The 17,115-nt window shown below is 44.3% G+C and overlaps 1 protein-coding gene across 1 annotated transcript in view; it reads right to left on the bottom strand.

Moving 5' to 3' along the window:
* LOC124799210 (tensin-1) overlaps positions 1-17,115 on the bottom strand; it is a 524,781-nt gene that overhangs the window by 351,902 nt on the left and 155,764 nt on the right. Inside the window, exon 6 of the mRNA XM_047262746.1 lies at positions 4,889-5,089. Within this exon, the coding sequence (XP_047118702.1) occupies positions 4,889-5,089 (201 nt within the window). The remainder of the gene's footprint in view (positions 1-4,888; positions 5,090-17,115) is intronic.

The following is a 17,115-nucleotide window of genomic DNA, read 5'->3' on the forward strand; positions in this document are numbered from 1 at the left end:
ACATGCATGGTGGAGGATTATAACATACTGACATATGGCTCCAAAAGCATCATCAACAGCTGTTATTTTTAGAAAATCTAACCATTAAATTCATGGTCCCACTATAATTTAATCATTACTTAATTAGTGATTAGAGGCTACAAGCTATTCTGTGGTTCGGTTTCAACTTTAAAATATCTAGATTTAATATAACTTCACCGCAACTTATAAGATCACTAATGAACTGTATGTAAATCAGTCAGAAAAACAGATTTTTTTTTATTCACAGCCTGAAATGACTAAATTTGATAATATGTGAAATTCGCCAATATTTGTCCTAATCATTCTTCTTCTTCTCCTTGTTCTTCTTATGATTGTTATGTTATTATTATCGTCGTATGGTGTTACAGAATATACACATACACATTCGCAATGAAATTACGAGGTAATGTATAACTTTGACAGTCAGATCACAGCACTTGGTGTCAATTTGTGTAAGTCTTTCAGACCTCCTTTAAAAGCACCGAGTGAGCAGTTCTTCACGATCGTCTGTTCTAATGTGATTATTACGGAACAGTCTAATAACTAGTAAAGGCGTAAACATACTTCCGGCTGTAATGAAAAATTCTCTTAAGAAAGTTCATTATAACTGTGAACTTAAATTCACTAGCTGAAGCTTGTGTATTAAAGTTTTCTTTTCTGTTTGGAATTTTAGCGCGGTTTTGGTAAGCTGAAAGCTACGCAGTATCAGAAGTTCGTAACCGAAGAAAACTACTTCAGTCACTTCCTATTAACACTGCTCTATCAGCTAAAATATGCGTTAATTCAGACACTCGGGTTAATTAAAATTGTAGTGGCGAAAGAATATTCGGAGTTAACTGGCGCCGCCTGTGAGTTAAGAGATAATATTGCAGCAAGGTCTAGCATTACTGCCAGTTGGTACAGTTTTATCCACTACAGGGAGAACACTTTTATTTATATGTTATCATACTCTTTGCGAAACGAGCCACGACGATACATAATGGGATTATGGAATAGAAGGCAGCAATAGGACACATTACTTTACACAGCATCAACGTGTAAGTAGGCTTACTGCTACAGCGGTGACCGTTTTATCTCTGTAACATAGTACTCTTACTAAAAGCGTTTTTTCCTGTGATGTAATAAATACTCTGAGTTTAGCACTTCGAGTTTCAGAGTTGCGCACAGCTGCTTAGGGTGTAATTCATATTGTCCTGCGTGATCAGTATTGAGAATTTTCCCGAACAACTTAAACGCGGAAGTCGAACGAAGCTTCGCATATGCAGTCCGTAACAAACAGCACTCGACAACGGACCGCTTATTTCTCTCTGCAGCGGTGTGTACACCGTTATTTAAACGTCCTGGGAGGTTAAAACTGAATGCCTGAAAGGGACGGGAACCAGAAATCGTGCCCTCGCAGCTTCAGTTCTGCCAGTGCCTCTCACCCGCTCTTCAAACTTCACAGAAGCTTTCCTACAAACTTTTACGAAAGAAAGGATTTCACGGAGAAATGGCTTACCTGACAAAGTGGGAGCGAGTCCGGTACTTGCTTCCACATAGCGAAGCTGTCGTTGCCACCTTTTGTAACGATCGTTACTGAACTGTAGAAAAGTTCTTTCGGTGTTACTGCGAACGACACTCCAGCGTCAATCGAGTCTGCCCCTTCGATATTTCGGGACGGCAGTGATTAGAAGTACAGCGGCACAATGGCAGATATGATTCGTAAGAATAATGTTAATTTCTTTTGCTGTCCATCTCTAGTCACATAGAAATTCTGTAACGGTAAACTCTAACATCAGTTTCTTCCTTTCTTCAGTTTATACCCCCCTCCCTCCAACTTCGAAAATGTGATGACAATTTTTAGTGAAATTAAGCTGTTCCTGTGCATGTCTTAAGTCCCACCAAAGCGAGGTTTTGGACCATAAAACGTGTGTAGTTATATTTTTTGGAAGATGCCTAACTGGAAAGGCTTGAAATAATACTTGGAGCATTTTCATGTCAACGGTTGTGGTTAACAGAAATGCAGAATACAATAATCAACTAGTCTGATATTAGAATCAGTAGACGAAGTCCGGTGAGAGGACCTCCCACGTATACCGTAACAAAAATGGTGACTTAGGTGAATACACAGCACAGTACTTCTACTTTATGGGAAGCGACAACCCTGAAACTGACGCGCCCTCCTATGATCACTATTCGTGCAGTAACAAAATAAAAATGCTTTTACTGGGCTTATACTGAATAGGAACCAAAGTGTAATGAAGAGCAATGCATTTCTCAGTCAACTGATAAGCTGTACGCCCAAGAGCTGCTATTGGTAATACGAAAAAATTTAAAGTGGACTAATTAATTATCAATGGAGTGCCGTTGTAGTTAAAAGACCACAAGGGCAATTAGAATAAAGAATCTGATTTAGATCAAACTGCATTCGCTACAAAATATCAGTAGTCTAAGAAATATGATAAATTTCTTACATGTGTATACGTGTAATTTCTCTAATCCCTGTAACGAAAGCAGACAAACGCTAACATAATCAGCATCCAAATAAGGAGAACTGTTTTGTTTGGTTTGTAGATAATTACCCGAAGTTTTGCATCAGCTTATTATCATGTTCCATGATTCGTTATAAATTCAAGAATCCACCAAGACTTAAAAATTGAAACTGTTTCAGAGGCGGTCCGCTCCATGTCTGAAATGTTTTACAGCAACTTTCCTACTAGACTAACACAAGAATCCGTCAGTTACACGCATATGACAGCCATCACCAGCACAAACATAAACTTTATGTATGTAGTGCCTCTTGTTTCGACCTCTAGCGGGAATCAGCGTGAGGCTGCGAGCAATGAGGGAAATAGACAGGGGATGCTAAGTATGTAATGTGTTACAAGATGGGAATTTGCGTTGAACATAAAGCGTGCTTGACAGCTGAAGCGAAACAAGTGACAGAACCATAAGGACCTATTATCTGTGAAGATGTGCCCGGCCCCCATGGCACAATAGAAGTACATGTGGACATTTTGTATAGCTAGTAGCGGCGGGTGCAGTGCCTGATGTTGGTTCGGCAAGGACGGCAGTATTTATGATTTAGTTTTGTTCTTTTTGTTTAGACATTTTTTTACTCTTAGACTGGCACAATTGTACGAATAAAGATGTCTTCTTTAACCTGCCTTTCAGCTCAAAAAGCAAAAAAGCTGTTAGGGCGACAGCTCACGTAAAGCGGGCAATCCGTGTTCGACTACAGATCCGGCACAAATTTTCACTTGTCGCCACTGAATAAACAATGAATGAATTTCAGTGCCTGATTGAGGCTAATGTTGAAATTTCAGTTTAGTCACACAAACATAAACGTGCAAAGCTGGTACTGCTACCATATCAATAATGGGGAATCAGACTGACATACAGAACAATAATCAAATATTCATGTATGTTGCAGTTCAAACAGCGTTCACGCTATAATATGTTCTTTTTTGTAGTACCTAAGCATATTATACAAGATATCTCCTGATTTAACATGTGATGTCTTTCTGTTGGGATATTTCAAATTTCGTGTGCAAGCGGACAAACCAGGACGGAGTCTAGCGTTCAAGCCCGACAATGAGTGTGCAATTTCAGAAGTAGACGCGCAAGTGTGGCCAAAAGTTACGGAAAATTTCATCGAGAGAATGCGACAGTGACAGTTCTTATTTATATAAATGATATTCCTTCTAGTATTACAGGTGATTCAAAAATATTTCTGTTTGGTGATGACACCAGCTTGGTAGTGAAGTATCTTGTGTGTAATATTGAAACAGTAACAAATAATGTAGTTCATGAAATAAGTTCGTGGCTTGTGGAAAATTTGATGCTAAATCACAGTAAGACTCAGTTTTTACAGTTTATAACTCACAATTCAACAAGAACCGTTATTTTGATCAGACAGAATGGGCATATTATAAGCGACACGGAACAGTTCAAGTTCCTAGGCGTTCGGATAGATAGTAAACTGTTGTGGAAAGCCCATGTTCAGGATCTTGTTCAGAAACTAAATGCTGCTTTATTTACCATTAGAACAGCATCTGAAATAAGTGACAGTTCAACACGAAAAGTAGTCTACTTCGCATATTTTCATACGCTTATATCATACGGCATTATTTTTTGGGGTAATTCTTCTGATTCAAAAAGGGTACTCAAAACCGGGCTGTTCGAGCTATGTGTGGTGTAAGTTCGAGAACCTCTCGTCGGCCCCTATTCAATAGTCTGGGAATCCTGACATTGCCCTCACAGTATATATTTTCTTTAATGTCGTTTGTTGTTAGCAATATTAGCTTATTCCCGAGAGTTAGCAGCTTTCACTCAGCTAATACCAGGCAGAAATCAAATCTGCATGTGGAATGCACTTCCTTGACTCTTGTGCAGAAAGGAGTGCATATTCTGCTGCATCCATTTTCAAGGCTCACTCGTTCTATTCTGTCGAGGAGCTCCTGGAAGAGCTGAAAAATTAAGCAAATTCCAGTGTTACATTGTCGATTTTCTTCATATGAACTTACGAATTGTCGCCTGAATATGTTACTTATATTTCATTTTATCTGTTTCTACTATCGTGTTATAATTTCATGTATTGACTCGTTCCATGACCGTGGAGACTTCTCCTTAATTTGGTCCCACGGAACAATAAAATAAATAAATAAAAAGTAAAAGTGTACCTGCAAAGTGGTAGAGGACTTTCGAGTAATATCGTATTTCATACGTCACCAGCTAGCATACACTCCAATAATTTGCACATTACTTGATTTCATCTATAAATTTGCTTGGTATTGTGGACTCAGAAGTTGTGTTCTTTACGAGACGCAGTGTAGTTTGGATGAATCGCAGCACGACGACGGCAGCAGAGCTGCGCGCCGGCACCTACCTTGTCCGTCGTCGGCGTCGCTGTCGGAGTCCTCGACGGGCGACTCGAGCAGGCTGACGTTCTCGAAGCTGTCCCAGCGCGTCACCGGGTCCTCCGAGTTGTCGACGGGCACTGCGGGGGTGGGCGCCGGCGACGGCAGGCGCACCTCGGGCGTCGCCGAGAAGTGCAGCTCCACAGCGCCGTCCAGAGGGAACCTCAGGTCTGCCGGAAAAACAGGGGTCAGCCAGTTAAACGGCTGCAATAAAATGGTTCACATGGCTCTGAGCACTATGGGACTTAACTTCTGACGTCATCAGTCCCCTAGAACTTAGAACTACTTAAACCTAACTAGCCTAAGGACATCACACACATCCATGCCCGAGGCAGGATTCGAACCTTCGACCGTAGCGGTCGCGTGGTTCCAGACTGAAGCGCCTAGAACCGCTCGGCCACCCCGGCCGGCTAACCGGCTGCATCGCTAACATCTAAATCTACATGTAAACTCTGCAAATCACAGTTAGGTGCCTGGCGGAGGGTTCATCGAAACACCTTTACAATAATTCTCTATTATTCCAGTCTCGAACAGTTCGCGGAAGAAACGAGCTCTGATTTCTATTATTTTATTATGATGATCATTTCTCCCTATGTAGGTCGACGTTAATAAAATATTTTCGCATTCTAAGAAGAGAGCGGGCGATTGAAATTTCGTGAGAAGATTCCGCAGCAACGAAAAACGCCTTTGAAACTTCCTGGCAGATTAAAACTGTGTGCCGGACCGAGACTCGAACTCGGGACCTTTGCCTTTCGCGGACAAGTGCTCTACCAACTGGGCTACCCAAGCACTACTCACGCCCCGGCCTCACAGCTTTGCTTCTACCAGTACCTCGTCTCTTACCTTCCAAACTTTACAGAAGCTCTCCTGCGAACCTTGTAGAACTAGCACTCCTCAAAGAAAGGATATTGCGGAGACATGGCTTAGCCACAGCCGGAGGGATGTTTCCAGAATGAGATTTTCACTCTGCAGCGGACGGGGCGTGAGTCGTGCTTGAGTAGCTCAGTTGCTAGAGCACTTGCCCGCGAAAGGCAAAGGTTCCGAGTTCGACTCTCGGTCCGGCACACAGTTTTAATCTGCCAGGACGTTTCATATCAGCGCACACTCCGCTGCAGAGTGAAAGTCTCATTCTGAAAACATCCCCTAGGCTGTGGCTAAGCCATGTCTCCGCAGTATCCTTTCTTTCAGGAGTGGTAGTTCTACAAGGTTCGCAGGAGAGCTTCTGTAAAGTTTGGAAGGTAGGAGGCGAGGTACTGGCGGAAGTAAAGCTGTGAGGACGGGGCGTGAGTCGTGCTTGGGTATCTCAGTTGGTAGAGCACTTGCCCGCGAAAGGCCAAGGTCCCGAGTTCGAGTCTCGGTCCGGCACACAGTTTTAATCTGCCACGAAGTTTCATATCAGCGCACACTCCGCTGCAGAGTGAAAATCTCATTCTGGAAACCTTTACCATAATTCTCTATTATTCCAATCTCGAACAGTTCGCGGAAGAAACGAGCTCTGATTTCCCTTATTTTATCATGATGATCGTTTCTCCCTATGTAGGTCGACTAATAAAATATTTTCGCATTCTAAGGAGAGAGTTGGCGATTGAAATTTCGTGAGAAGATTCCTCAGCAACGAAAAACGCCTTTGTTTTAATGTGTCCATCCCACCTCCTGCATTATGTTAGTGATACTCTCTCCCCTATTAGTAATGCATGTTAGAAATGTATTCTGTGACAAATCTAAAATGCCCAATGATATAAATTTACGTGTGCAACGGTAAGAATGTGGTGGAAACTACGATCATCAGTTTTTGGACGAAAACTATGAAAACAAATACTCCAGACCGACATTTCACGTAAGTCACATCCCAATGAAGTCTGTAACGGAACCATCAGGGTGAAAACTATTTAAACCGACAAACTCTGGGATGTTGTAGGGGACATCAAAACAAATATTTTTCCCTAATGTCATTTTTTCCTATGAAGAGTATTTAAACCGGCAGAGGAAGGTTTCTCTGGCGGCAAATTAATTAAACCAACAAACACACTGCCTCTGCCAATCCACGTTTCTGGGAACCGTCGGTCCAGGGATCGACGCACACGACGACTGAAATGTGCCGGGGCCCCGTCATGTTGGAACCACATGCGTTGTCTTGTAGGGAGCGGGACGTTTTCCAGCAATTTTGGCAGTGCTCTGGCGAGAAAATTCCAATAGTGCCTGCCATTTAATGGCCTAAGTAGCAGATACGGCCCAATTAAACAGTCCCCAACAACACCGGCCCACACATTAACGAAGAACCACACTTGATGAGCGCTAGTAACTGTGACATGTGGGTTACCCTCACTCCAAACATGCGAATTGTGCATGTTGAAGTCTCCATCAAGCCCGAACGTTGTTTCCTCGGTAAATAACACAGAGGATGGAAATGTAGGATGCATTTCACTCTGTTCCAGGTACCACTGCGAAAACTGTGCTCTGGGTGGATAATCAACTGGTTCCAGGTTGTGGACACGCTGTAAGTGAAATGGACGTCACAATTGCTCTCTTAGGGCTGTTCTTACATTCGTCTGATTCGTCCTCATGTTACGTCCAATTGCACGAGTGCTGATTGAAGGATGCCCGTTCACATGCTGCAAGATAGCTTCCTCAAATTGCAGCGTTCTTACCGTGCGACGGCGTCCCTGTCCAGGTAATCTGCTAAATGACCCGATCTCACGCAGACGTTGGTACACAGCAGCAAAGGTCGTATGACGCGGGATACGGCGATTAGGATATTGTTGTTGATAAACCCGCTGTGCAGCTCGTCCGTTGTGGGGCGCTACGTAGTACTAACCATATCAGTGTACTCACTCCAGGTGTATCGCTCCATTAGTAAAAAAAAAAAAAAAAAAAAAAAAAATGGTTCAAATGGCTCTGAGCACTATGGGACTTAACTTCTAAGGTCATCAGTCCCCTAGAACTTAGAACTACTTAAACCTAACTAACCTAAGGACATCACACACATCCATGCCCGAGGCAGGATTCGAACCTGCGACCGTAGCAGTCGCGCGGCTCCGGACTGAGCGCCTAGAACCGCTAGACCACCGCGGCCGGCACTAGTAAACAGAGACAATGCACTACTACACTTGTGGACAGCAGTTTCCTACAACTGAAGAGCGTAATACGCCCTCTAACAACTAAATCTCGTAATACGGCCTCTAACAACTGAAGAGCGTAATATGGCCTCCACCGGTTTAAATAATCCCCATAGAAAAAAATGACATTAGGGAAAAATATTTGTTTTGATGTCGCCTACAACCTCCCAGAGTTTGTCGGTTTAAATACTTTTCACCCTGTATATTATTTATATTTTAGGACAACTAATCAATAAAAAACGCACCACATGAAAGCCCTATGACGATGAATTGTAATGATTCGAAACCGGTAATGGTATCTTTTGAATAAAGGAACTTAAAGTAAATTTGTGGCTGGTTGCTGTCTCAATACCATCAACATTTGTACCACTGACAGTCCCAAGATCTAATGGCGAACTCGGTTATTCGAAGAAAATTAAAGTAAGTTCCTCTTCGAGCTACAACGACCAGAGACTATCGTTACAACGCACTCACGGCCAGTCGGAAAAGGCGGCTCAATCAAAAACGGCCGGGGGCGTTGCAAACAGCAACAGGATGCAGCAGTTATACGAAAAACGCCGTAATATTTTCGTCAATGTGCTCTCTAAGCACAAAAATGAATGGCATGCGCCCCGCTACACCACAAACCAGTGTCTGGAAACCGCAGAGAGAAAGAGATTCATGCAGGATGGAGTCATCCTTGTCTCTCCGATGAGTTGTGATTTAACACTGGGCGTCATGTGTTTACTTCGGAAGGTAGGCGACGCACGTGAGGTATTTGCCATTTCTGTGTGCTAAGCATTGCATTGCCTTACTGACGGACTTGTGGTGTGGGAAAGCTGAGCTCTGCCGAACATTTGAGTCATTGCAGACCCTTTCCTTCTTTTAAACAGCGATCCCCGTTCTAAGAAATCTCAAGTGAGGATTTCGTATGATGGTAATGAGGAAGATGGCTTGTTCTTATGAGCGGATTGCCCTTGTGATCGATCCTGAAGCCAGTTTTGCTCCATGTTTATTAAAATAATATCTCTGAGAATTATCAAACATAAATTGAAGGGAGAAATGAGAGAAGTATGTGTTATGAGATGAATCACTAAAAGTTCTATTTCTTTCTTAGACTTCAAGTCCAAAACAGAAAGGTTTTGTATCCATCTACTGTGACGGATGGTCCCGTTAAGATCTGTGCAAGTATCTAGAGGTCATCTTACATATAATTCTGATATAGAAAAAGCATAGAAATAAAGTAGCGAGAAACATACTAATTCAGTCTTAACACTGACAACAGGGGTATGAAAACCGTACGGGGAAGACACATATCTGTATCGAGAGGGGCGTTTTAGTTTTACTGCACTTCGCCACCGAGTAGCGTCAGGGCATAATGTCAGGCAGTAAACATACTGGCAAGACTGAGTTTCTACACAAAATAACTGCGAAATTTGCCGGCAACAACGTAAAGTGCACAGTTTTCCGTTATGGCCCTGCAAAGAAACTGCCCTTATGCGTATGCAGCTGAAATTTGTCGTTGATGAACCACCTCCATCTCTGCTAATGTAGGCTATGTTATATATGGGGCTGAAAGAAATTAGAAAAGGAAAATATTTATGGATATTTCCGTCGATTCTTGGAGGAACATCGACGTACACTCCTGGAAATGGAAAAAAGAACACATTGACACCGGTGTGTCAGACCCACCATACTTGCTCCGGATACTGCGAGGGGGCTGTACAAGCAATGATCACACGCACGGCACAGCGGACACACCAGGAACCGCGGTGTTGGCCGTCGAATGGCGCTAGCTGCGCAGCATTTGTGCACCGCCGCCGTCAGTGTCAGCCAGTTTGCCGTGGCATACGGAGCTCCATCGCAGTCTTTAACACTGGTAGCATGCCGCGACAGCGTGGACGTGAACCGTATGTGCAGTTGACGGACTTTGAGCGAGGGCGTATAGTGAGCATGCGGGAGGCTGGGTGGACGTACCGCCGAATTGCTCAACACGTGGGGCGTGAGGTCTCCACAGTACATCGATGTTGTCGCCAGTGGTCGGCGGAAGGTGCACGTGCCCGTCGACCTGGGACCGGACCGCAGCGACGCACGGAAGCACGCCAAGACCGTAGGATCCTACGCAGTGCCGTAGGGGACTGCACCGCCACTTCCCAGCAAATTAGGGACACTGTTGCTCGTGGGGTATCGGCGAGGACCATTCGCAACCGTCTCCATGAAGCTGGGCTACGGTCCCGCACACCGTTAGGCCGTCTTCCGCTCACGCCCCAACATCGTGCAGCCCGCCTCCAGTGGTGTCGCGACAGGCGTGAATGGAGGGACGAATGGAGACGTGTCGTCTTCAGCGATGAGAGTCGCTTCTACCTTGGTGCCAATGATGGTCGTATGCGTGTTTGGCGCCGTGCAGGTGAGCGCCACAATCAGGACTGCATACGACCGAGGCACACAGGGCCAACACCCGGCATCATGGTGTGGGGAGCGATCTCCTACACTGGCCGTACACCACTGGTGATCGTCGAGGGGACACTGAATAGTGCACGGTACATCCAAACCGTCATCGAACCCATCGTTCTACCATTCCTAGACCGGCAAGGGAACTTGCTGTTCCAACAGGACAATGCACGTCCGCATGTATCCCGTGCCACCCAACGTGCTCTAGAAGGTGTAAGTCAACTACCCTGGCCAGCAAGATCTCCGGATCTGTCCCCCATTGAGCATGTTTGGGACTGGATGAAGCGTCGTCTCACGCGGTCTGCACGTCCAGCACGAACGCTGGTCCAACTGAGGCGCCAGGTGGAAATGGCATAGCAAGCCGTTCCACAGGACTACATCCAGCATCTCTACGATCGTCTCCATGGGAGAATAGCAGCCTGCATTGCTGCGAAAGGTGGATATACACTGTACTAGTGCCGACATTGTGCATGCTCTGTTGCCTGTGTCTATGTGCCTGTGGTTCTGTCAGTGTGATCATGTGATGTATCTGACCCCAGGAATGTGTCAATAAAGTTTCCCCTTCCTGGGACAATGAATTCACGGTGTTCTTATTTCAATTTCCAGGAGTGTATTAATAACTTGAATACAACGTATTAATCTTCCACAGTAATATTTATTAGTTCATTATGGAAGATGACAGTATATGAAGAATCAGAATTAGAGAGGGGTTCAAACACCATTTCAGAACGAGAGAGAGGCATTCCTGATAGGAAGTAATCCGTGAGGTAATATACTATGCTACGAAACACATTGATACCAAGAGAAATCTGAAAAATAAATCGATTCTGTACAGAAATATAATCACAAATGATTAAAAATAACCATCGATAAGGCGACAGAAGGCTGACATCAGAGTACTGTGCTCAAAAGACGCTACGTGAAGTAGGAGAACAAACGGTTCGCTAGACTGAGATATCTGAAGTGACATCCTAACATAGTTAAATGTGTTATTTCCTGGCTATTACGCATCTTTCTTGTACTTTAATGTTTCCTTTCACAATTGTGTACTAGCAATTACCGGTACTAAATTGTGAGTGGAACTGCCCTCTCTCCAAGGGAGCCCGATACTACGAATGGAACAACGCAAGGCAAGCGACTTCAGGCATACTTCCAAGTAGGAAGAGTGGTGGAAGGCGCTCTTTCAGAGCCAGTTAATTATCACAGCAATTAAAGTTAATTGCTTTATGTTCTTTCTGAGGGCGCGGTTGAAAGTGCCAGGTAAAGGGAAACGCTGGAAGTTGGCACGCAAACACGTTGATCTTTATCGGCAGCACGAGCAGTAGTAATAAACAGCCCCGACCGTAGAAAACGAAATAACTCCTATCACGCGACATTTTCATTCGTCGGTGGTGCGAATAAAAGTATGAAACGAAGGCTAAAAACAACGGAGGTATCATTACCTTACATTGCTGTCGATGGCAGTGGATAACCCTAAATAGGCATTTGTTTCACGCTGCCGTGTTTGCACGCAGTAGCGGGCGTTACACGCTCAGAAAGGAGACAAGAGCTATTCGCGATAAATGACGCAGAGAGATGATGTCACACTTCATCAAGCACGACAGTGGCGCCCCTAGCTCGCGCCATGCAACTACAGTTCCAGCCTTCTACATCACTCTGCACAACGCCCACTCACACAAGATAGTAGCTGTATTCGCTACAGTGGCCGCACAGTTATTTAGTGAACACAACACGAGCTTAACGATTATCAGACAACCTCTGTGACTGTTTTTAGTTGCTAGGAAGTCTGAAGCCAAACTAACACCCTCCGAAGTGGCCGTGAAGGCGCAAAGGTACCGACCAGCCGCCGTGTCATCCTCACCTCTTGGGCGTCACCGTATGCGGATACGGAGGGGCATGTGGTCAGCACACTTCTCTCCCGGCCGTTGTCAGTTTTCGTCACCGGTGTCATTAGTTCTCACTCAACTAGCTCCTCAATTGACCTCACAAGACTTGAGTGCATCCTCCCTACCAACAGAACTCAGCCGGTCAGGATGGTCACCCATCCAAGTGCTAGCCAAACCCGACAGCGCATAACTTCCGTGATTTGACGGGAACCGGTGTTACCGCAGCAGCATTGCCGTTGACCTTCGTAGCAGCTAGGTGTAACAAAATCTACAGATGAAATCATCATTTTGGGAGTAACCCAACCTAGTATTATAGGCTCGTTACAGTTTACAAAATACATAAATGATAAATCAACAACATAGGAGGATAGATGCCGATGTTCGCGGGCGATGCAACTCTCGTAAATAAATATCACATATAGCATAAAAGTAGGTGAATAGATCCAGTACCTTCCTATTATGTTATTGGCGACAAATTAATGGGAACAATAACCACAAACACCGTCTGGAATGTCTACTTAAAATTCAGATGCCGGACTGAGATTTATATGATGAATCTCAACGGCCCGCATCTCGTGGTCGTGCGGTAGCGTTCTCGCTTCCCACTCCCGGGTTTCCAGGTTCGATTCCCGGCGGGGTCAGGGATTTTCTCTGCCTCGTGATGGCTGGGTGTTGTGCGCTGTCCTTAGGTTAGTTAGGTTTAAGTAGTTCTTAGTGTAGGGGACTGATGACCATAGATGTTAAGTCCCATAGTGCTCAGAGCATTTTTTTGAATCTCAACGAAATATAATTCTTGCACGAAGGAAGTGGCGTACATGCGGCTGGTCCCGGCGGAGGTTCGAGTCCTCCCTCGGGCATGGCTGTGTGTGTTTGTCCTTAGGATAATTTAGGTTAAGTAGTGTGTAAGCTTAGGGAGTGATGACCTTAGCAGTTAAGTACCATAAGATTTCACACACATTTGAACATTTTGAAGTGGCTTATAGATCACTAGTTCGAGCGTTTCTTGAATTTTGCTCTTCAGCAGAGATGGCCCTAGCCCGTCCGTATGAACACTACCCTGGCGCCCCTATATAATATTGAAGCTAGGTTGAGTGGCTAAAAAATGTTCAAATGTGTGTGAATTCCTCAGGGACCAAACTGCTTTGGTCATCGGTTCCTAGACTTACACACAACTTAAACTAACTTAGGCTAAGAACAACACACACACACACACACCCATGTCCGAGGGAGGACTCGAACGTCCGACGGGAGAGGCCGCGCAGTCCGTGACATAACGCCTCAAACCGAGTGGTTGAGTGGATAGTGCAGCTCTAAGATATTAATATGTTTCAGGACGTGCAGAAAAGCACATTTTGTTGAATCCTTATTTATCATCACAGTTGCAACACTGAAACACATAATTACTCGGTTAGTTTTAGAAATACACACACACACACATGTGTGTGTGTGTGTGTGTTTTCCACATCTTCACCCAAACCACTGGACCAGTTTCAAAATGGTTCAAATGGCTCTGAGCACTATGGGACTTAACATCTGAGGTCATCAGTCCCCTAGAACTTAGAACTACTTAAACCTAACTAACCTAAGGACAACACACACATCCATGCCCGAGGCGGGATTCGAACCTGCGACGTAGCGGCCGCGCGGTTCCAGACTGTAGCGCCTAGAACCGCATGACCACAACCGCCGGCGGACCAGTTTCAACCAAACTTTGAACACATGTACATTACTGTGAGACAACAAGTGCTGTGGGGGTAGAATCTAACTACCTATCAAAGGGGTCGGGAGTGTGGGTAGAAAAGGACGACGAGTGAATTCCCACATTTTATTCACCCGGAATTTAAAAGTGACTCCACTTAGCGACTTGCAACAAACCATACACGTAATTTCAAACCTTTACGAAATTTCTTCTCGTTGACAAGACCCACAAAATGATGGAAGGAAAAAAAGTTTATCGTCACTACTTTTCCGCTGTTCGTGCAGTAAAATTACCGCTTGAGGCGTGACGTTATAATTTATTACGTCTTTACTACTAACTGTATTCGGGACGCATTTTGCATACAGTATGCGCATACACCACTGCATGTAACTGCGAAATTATGTCATTGCATGACACGTAGTTCAGGAAATATGACGTCATAAAGAACTAGACGCATGAAAAACTGCCGCATCAGGCTTGACGTTTAAATTTATTACTTTATGCACAATAAATTTCGCAACAGTATCCAAAAAGGTCACTGAATGTACCTACAGAATTATATCACTTTAAGACACATAATTCAGGAGACATGACGTCAGAAACATTAAGCACAAGGCCAGAAGGTGCGTGGTGCGGGCGTGGTCGCACAGCTGTCAATAAACGCCTGGGCAAGGCCGGGTTTCTCTGCGGGTAACAAAATATTTACAGAAAGCCTAGCTTTCGCATCCACTAAATCCTTGGCAGTGTTGCTCTTTTCAGTATCATGTCCAATACTATTCAAAGCTAAATTGGTTAGTCTCCATTACAAAAACGTCGCTTTGAGTTAATTTAATTTTTACTTGTAGTTTCAAAAAAATAGTTTTGGCTTTGAGAATGCGATTATTTCCAGCACCTGAATTACTAGGAGGACGGCCCAATGAAAGAAAAAATACATATGAGTCAATAGTGTTTAGAAGAAAATGGATTGGCTTCAAATGTCTATATGTAAAATAAAATAAGGAATTCAGTATCTTTGAGTAAAAGTCAACAATTAGCTTAGTGGTTGTAAGCTTCCTCTGCGTATTTTAAAAGAATATTGTTGACTTCCGTTTGCGACAGTCATACGAGTGAAAGCATTTCAATCACGTTATATACACAGGTGGTTATTTAAATGAAATGTGTGCCTAAACCACCCTGTGCACTGAATTCTGTACTTACAGGATGCCTTATTTAACGACTGTTCTGAAATGATAATAGTTATTTAATTTAAACACAGTTTTTTTCACATACAGCAAGTTTATGGGCCCTGATCAGTCTGTCTCAGACCAACATCCTGCTTAGCTACATCAGACAGATACTTTCATCTGCACTCACTGACAGAAAAGTGAAGCCCCCAGGAGAGGCAGAGGAAATGAAGCGAGACTTTACGATTTGAAAGGGTTAAGTGATGTTGTTTCAGTGATTGCAAAATCGAGTCAAATTTATAAGGAACTTGGTTGTATGAGCCCCTTGTCTCCCCCTCCTGAGGCAAGATGGCTTCCATCTGCTGTACCTGGCCCCTGGATCCCGGATGGTGCCACTGCGATCGAGTTGACGCCCGAGCTGGTCCCACAGATGTTCTATTGTGGACAGATCCGGGGATCTCGCTGGCCACAGGAGTATCTCTGTCTCGCAGACAGTTCATAGAGACACGTGACATTTGTGGACGAACGTTTTCCTGTTAACTAATGGCAACACGACTCTAAGACTGTTCGCAGATAATGCGATTGTCTATAACAAAGTAGCAACGCCAGAAGGTAGTAACGATTTGCAGTATGACCTCCAGAGAACTGATGAATGAGACAGGCTGTGCCAGTTGACCCTGAACGTAACAGACATACGTAGGAAACAAATCCACTACTGTGTAGCTACACTGCTGATGACAAACTGCTGGAAACAGTATCAGTCGCAAAGTATCTGGGAGTAACTATCCAGAGCGACCTTAAGTGGAGTGAACATAATTCAGGTTAAGTAGTGTGTAAGCTTAGAGACTGATGACCTTAGCAATTAAGTCCCATAAGATTTGACACATATTTGAACATTTTTGTTTTTGGAAATCCGTCCATAGGATGGGGACGTTAAGGTTGGCGGCTCCTTGGTGCTATTCGCAAGGCGTAGGCCCTGTGCCGGCACCGGGTTTGACGCATCCTTTCTCTCGTCGTCATCATAAAAAAAAAATGGTTCTGAGTACTATGGGACTTAACATCTGAGGTCATCAGTCCCCCAGAACTTAGAACTACTTAAACCTAACTAACCTAAGGACATCACACACAGCCATGCCCGAGGCAGGATTCGAACCTGCGACCGCAGCAGCAGCGCGGTTCCGGACTGAAGCGCCTAGAACCGCTCGGCCACACCGGCCGGCCGTCATCATCATCATCATCATCATCAACAACAACATCAACAATACAACATTTACCCTCACCCCAGACACATAACACATACATGATACATGAAGTATTACACATATTGTAATGGAGCATGTTGAAAATAACAGAAATTAAAGAAAAAATGGCGGTGTGTAACTTACCCATGTCGGTGCGTGAGAAACAGCTTGCTGTAATCGAGTTTCTAACATTATAAATCGTGTCTCCACATGAGATCCATAGGAGAAAGAAAGCTGTGTACGGCGATGAATGTATCGACATCAGTAATGTGCGACGTTGGGGTGTTCGTGCTTTTAATGAAGGAAACAGTGGGGCTAACTTAAGCGTGTGTGACAGAGACCGGAGTGTTTTCAAAACTTAAAGAAAACCTTCGAGGGCTTCATATTAATTAGTGATGAAGCAGTACTGAGAGAGGTGAGGTTGTTGCTCCGTCAGAAACGTCAAACACTGTGGAATGACGGTATCAACAAACTGGCCACTCGTTGGGAGATGCGTATTAGTCCCCAGCGCCCTATGTTGAGAGTTAATTACGAAGACATGAAGAATAAAGATGAAACTTCCTGACAGATTAAAACTGTGTGCCGGACAGAGACTCGAACTTGGGACCTTTGCCTTTCGCGGGCAAGTGCTCTACCAGCTGAGCTACCAAAGCACGACTCA

This window comes from Schistocerca piceifrons, chromosome 5 (assembly GCF_021461385.2).
Source record: "Schistocerca piceifrons isolate TAMUIC-IGC-003096 chromosome 5, iqSchPice1.1, whole genome shotgun sequence".
Lineage (NCBI taxonomy): Eukaryota > Metazoa > Arthropoda > Insecta > Orthoptera > Acrididae > Schistocerca > Schistocerca piceifrons.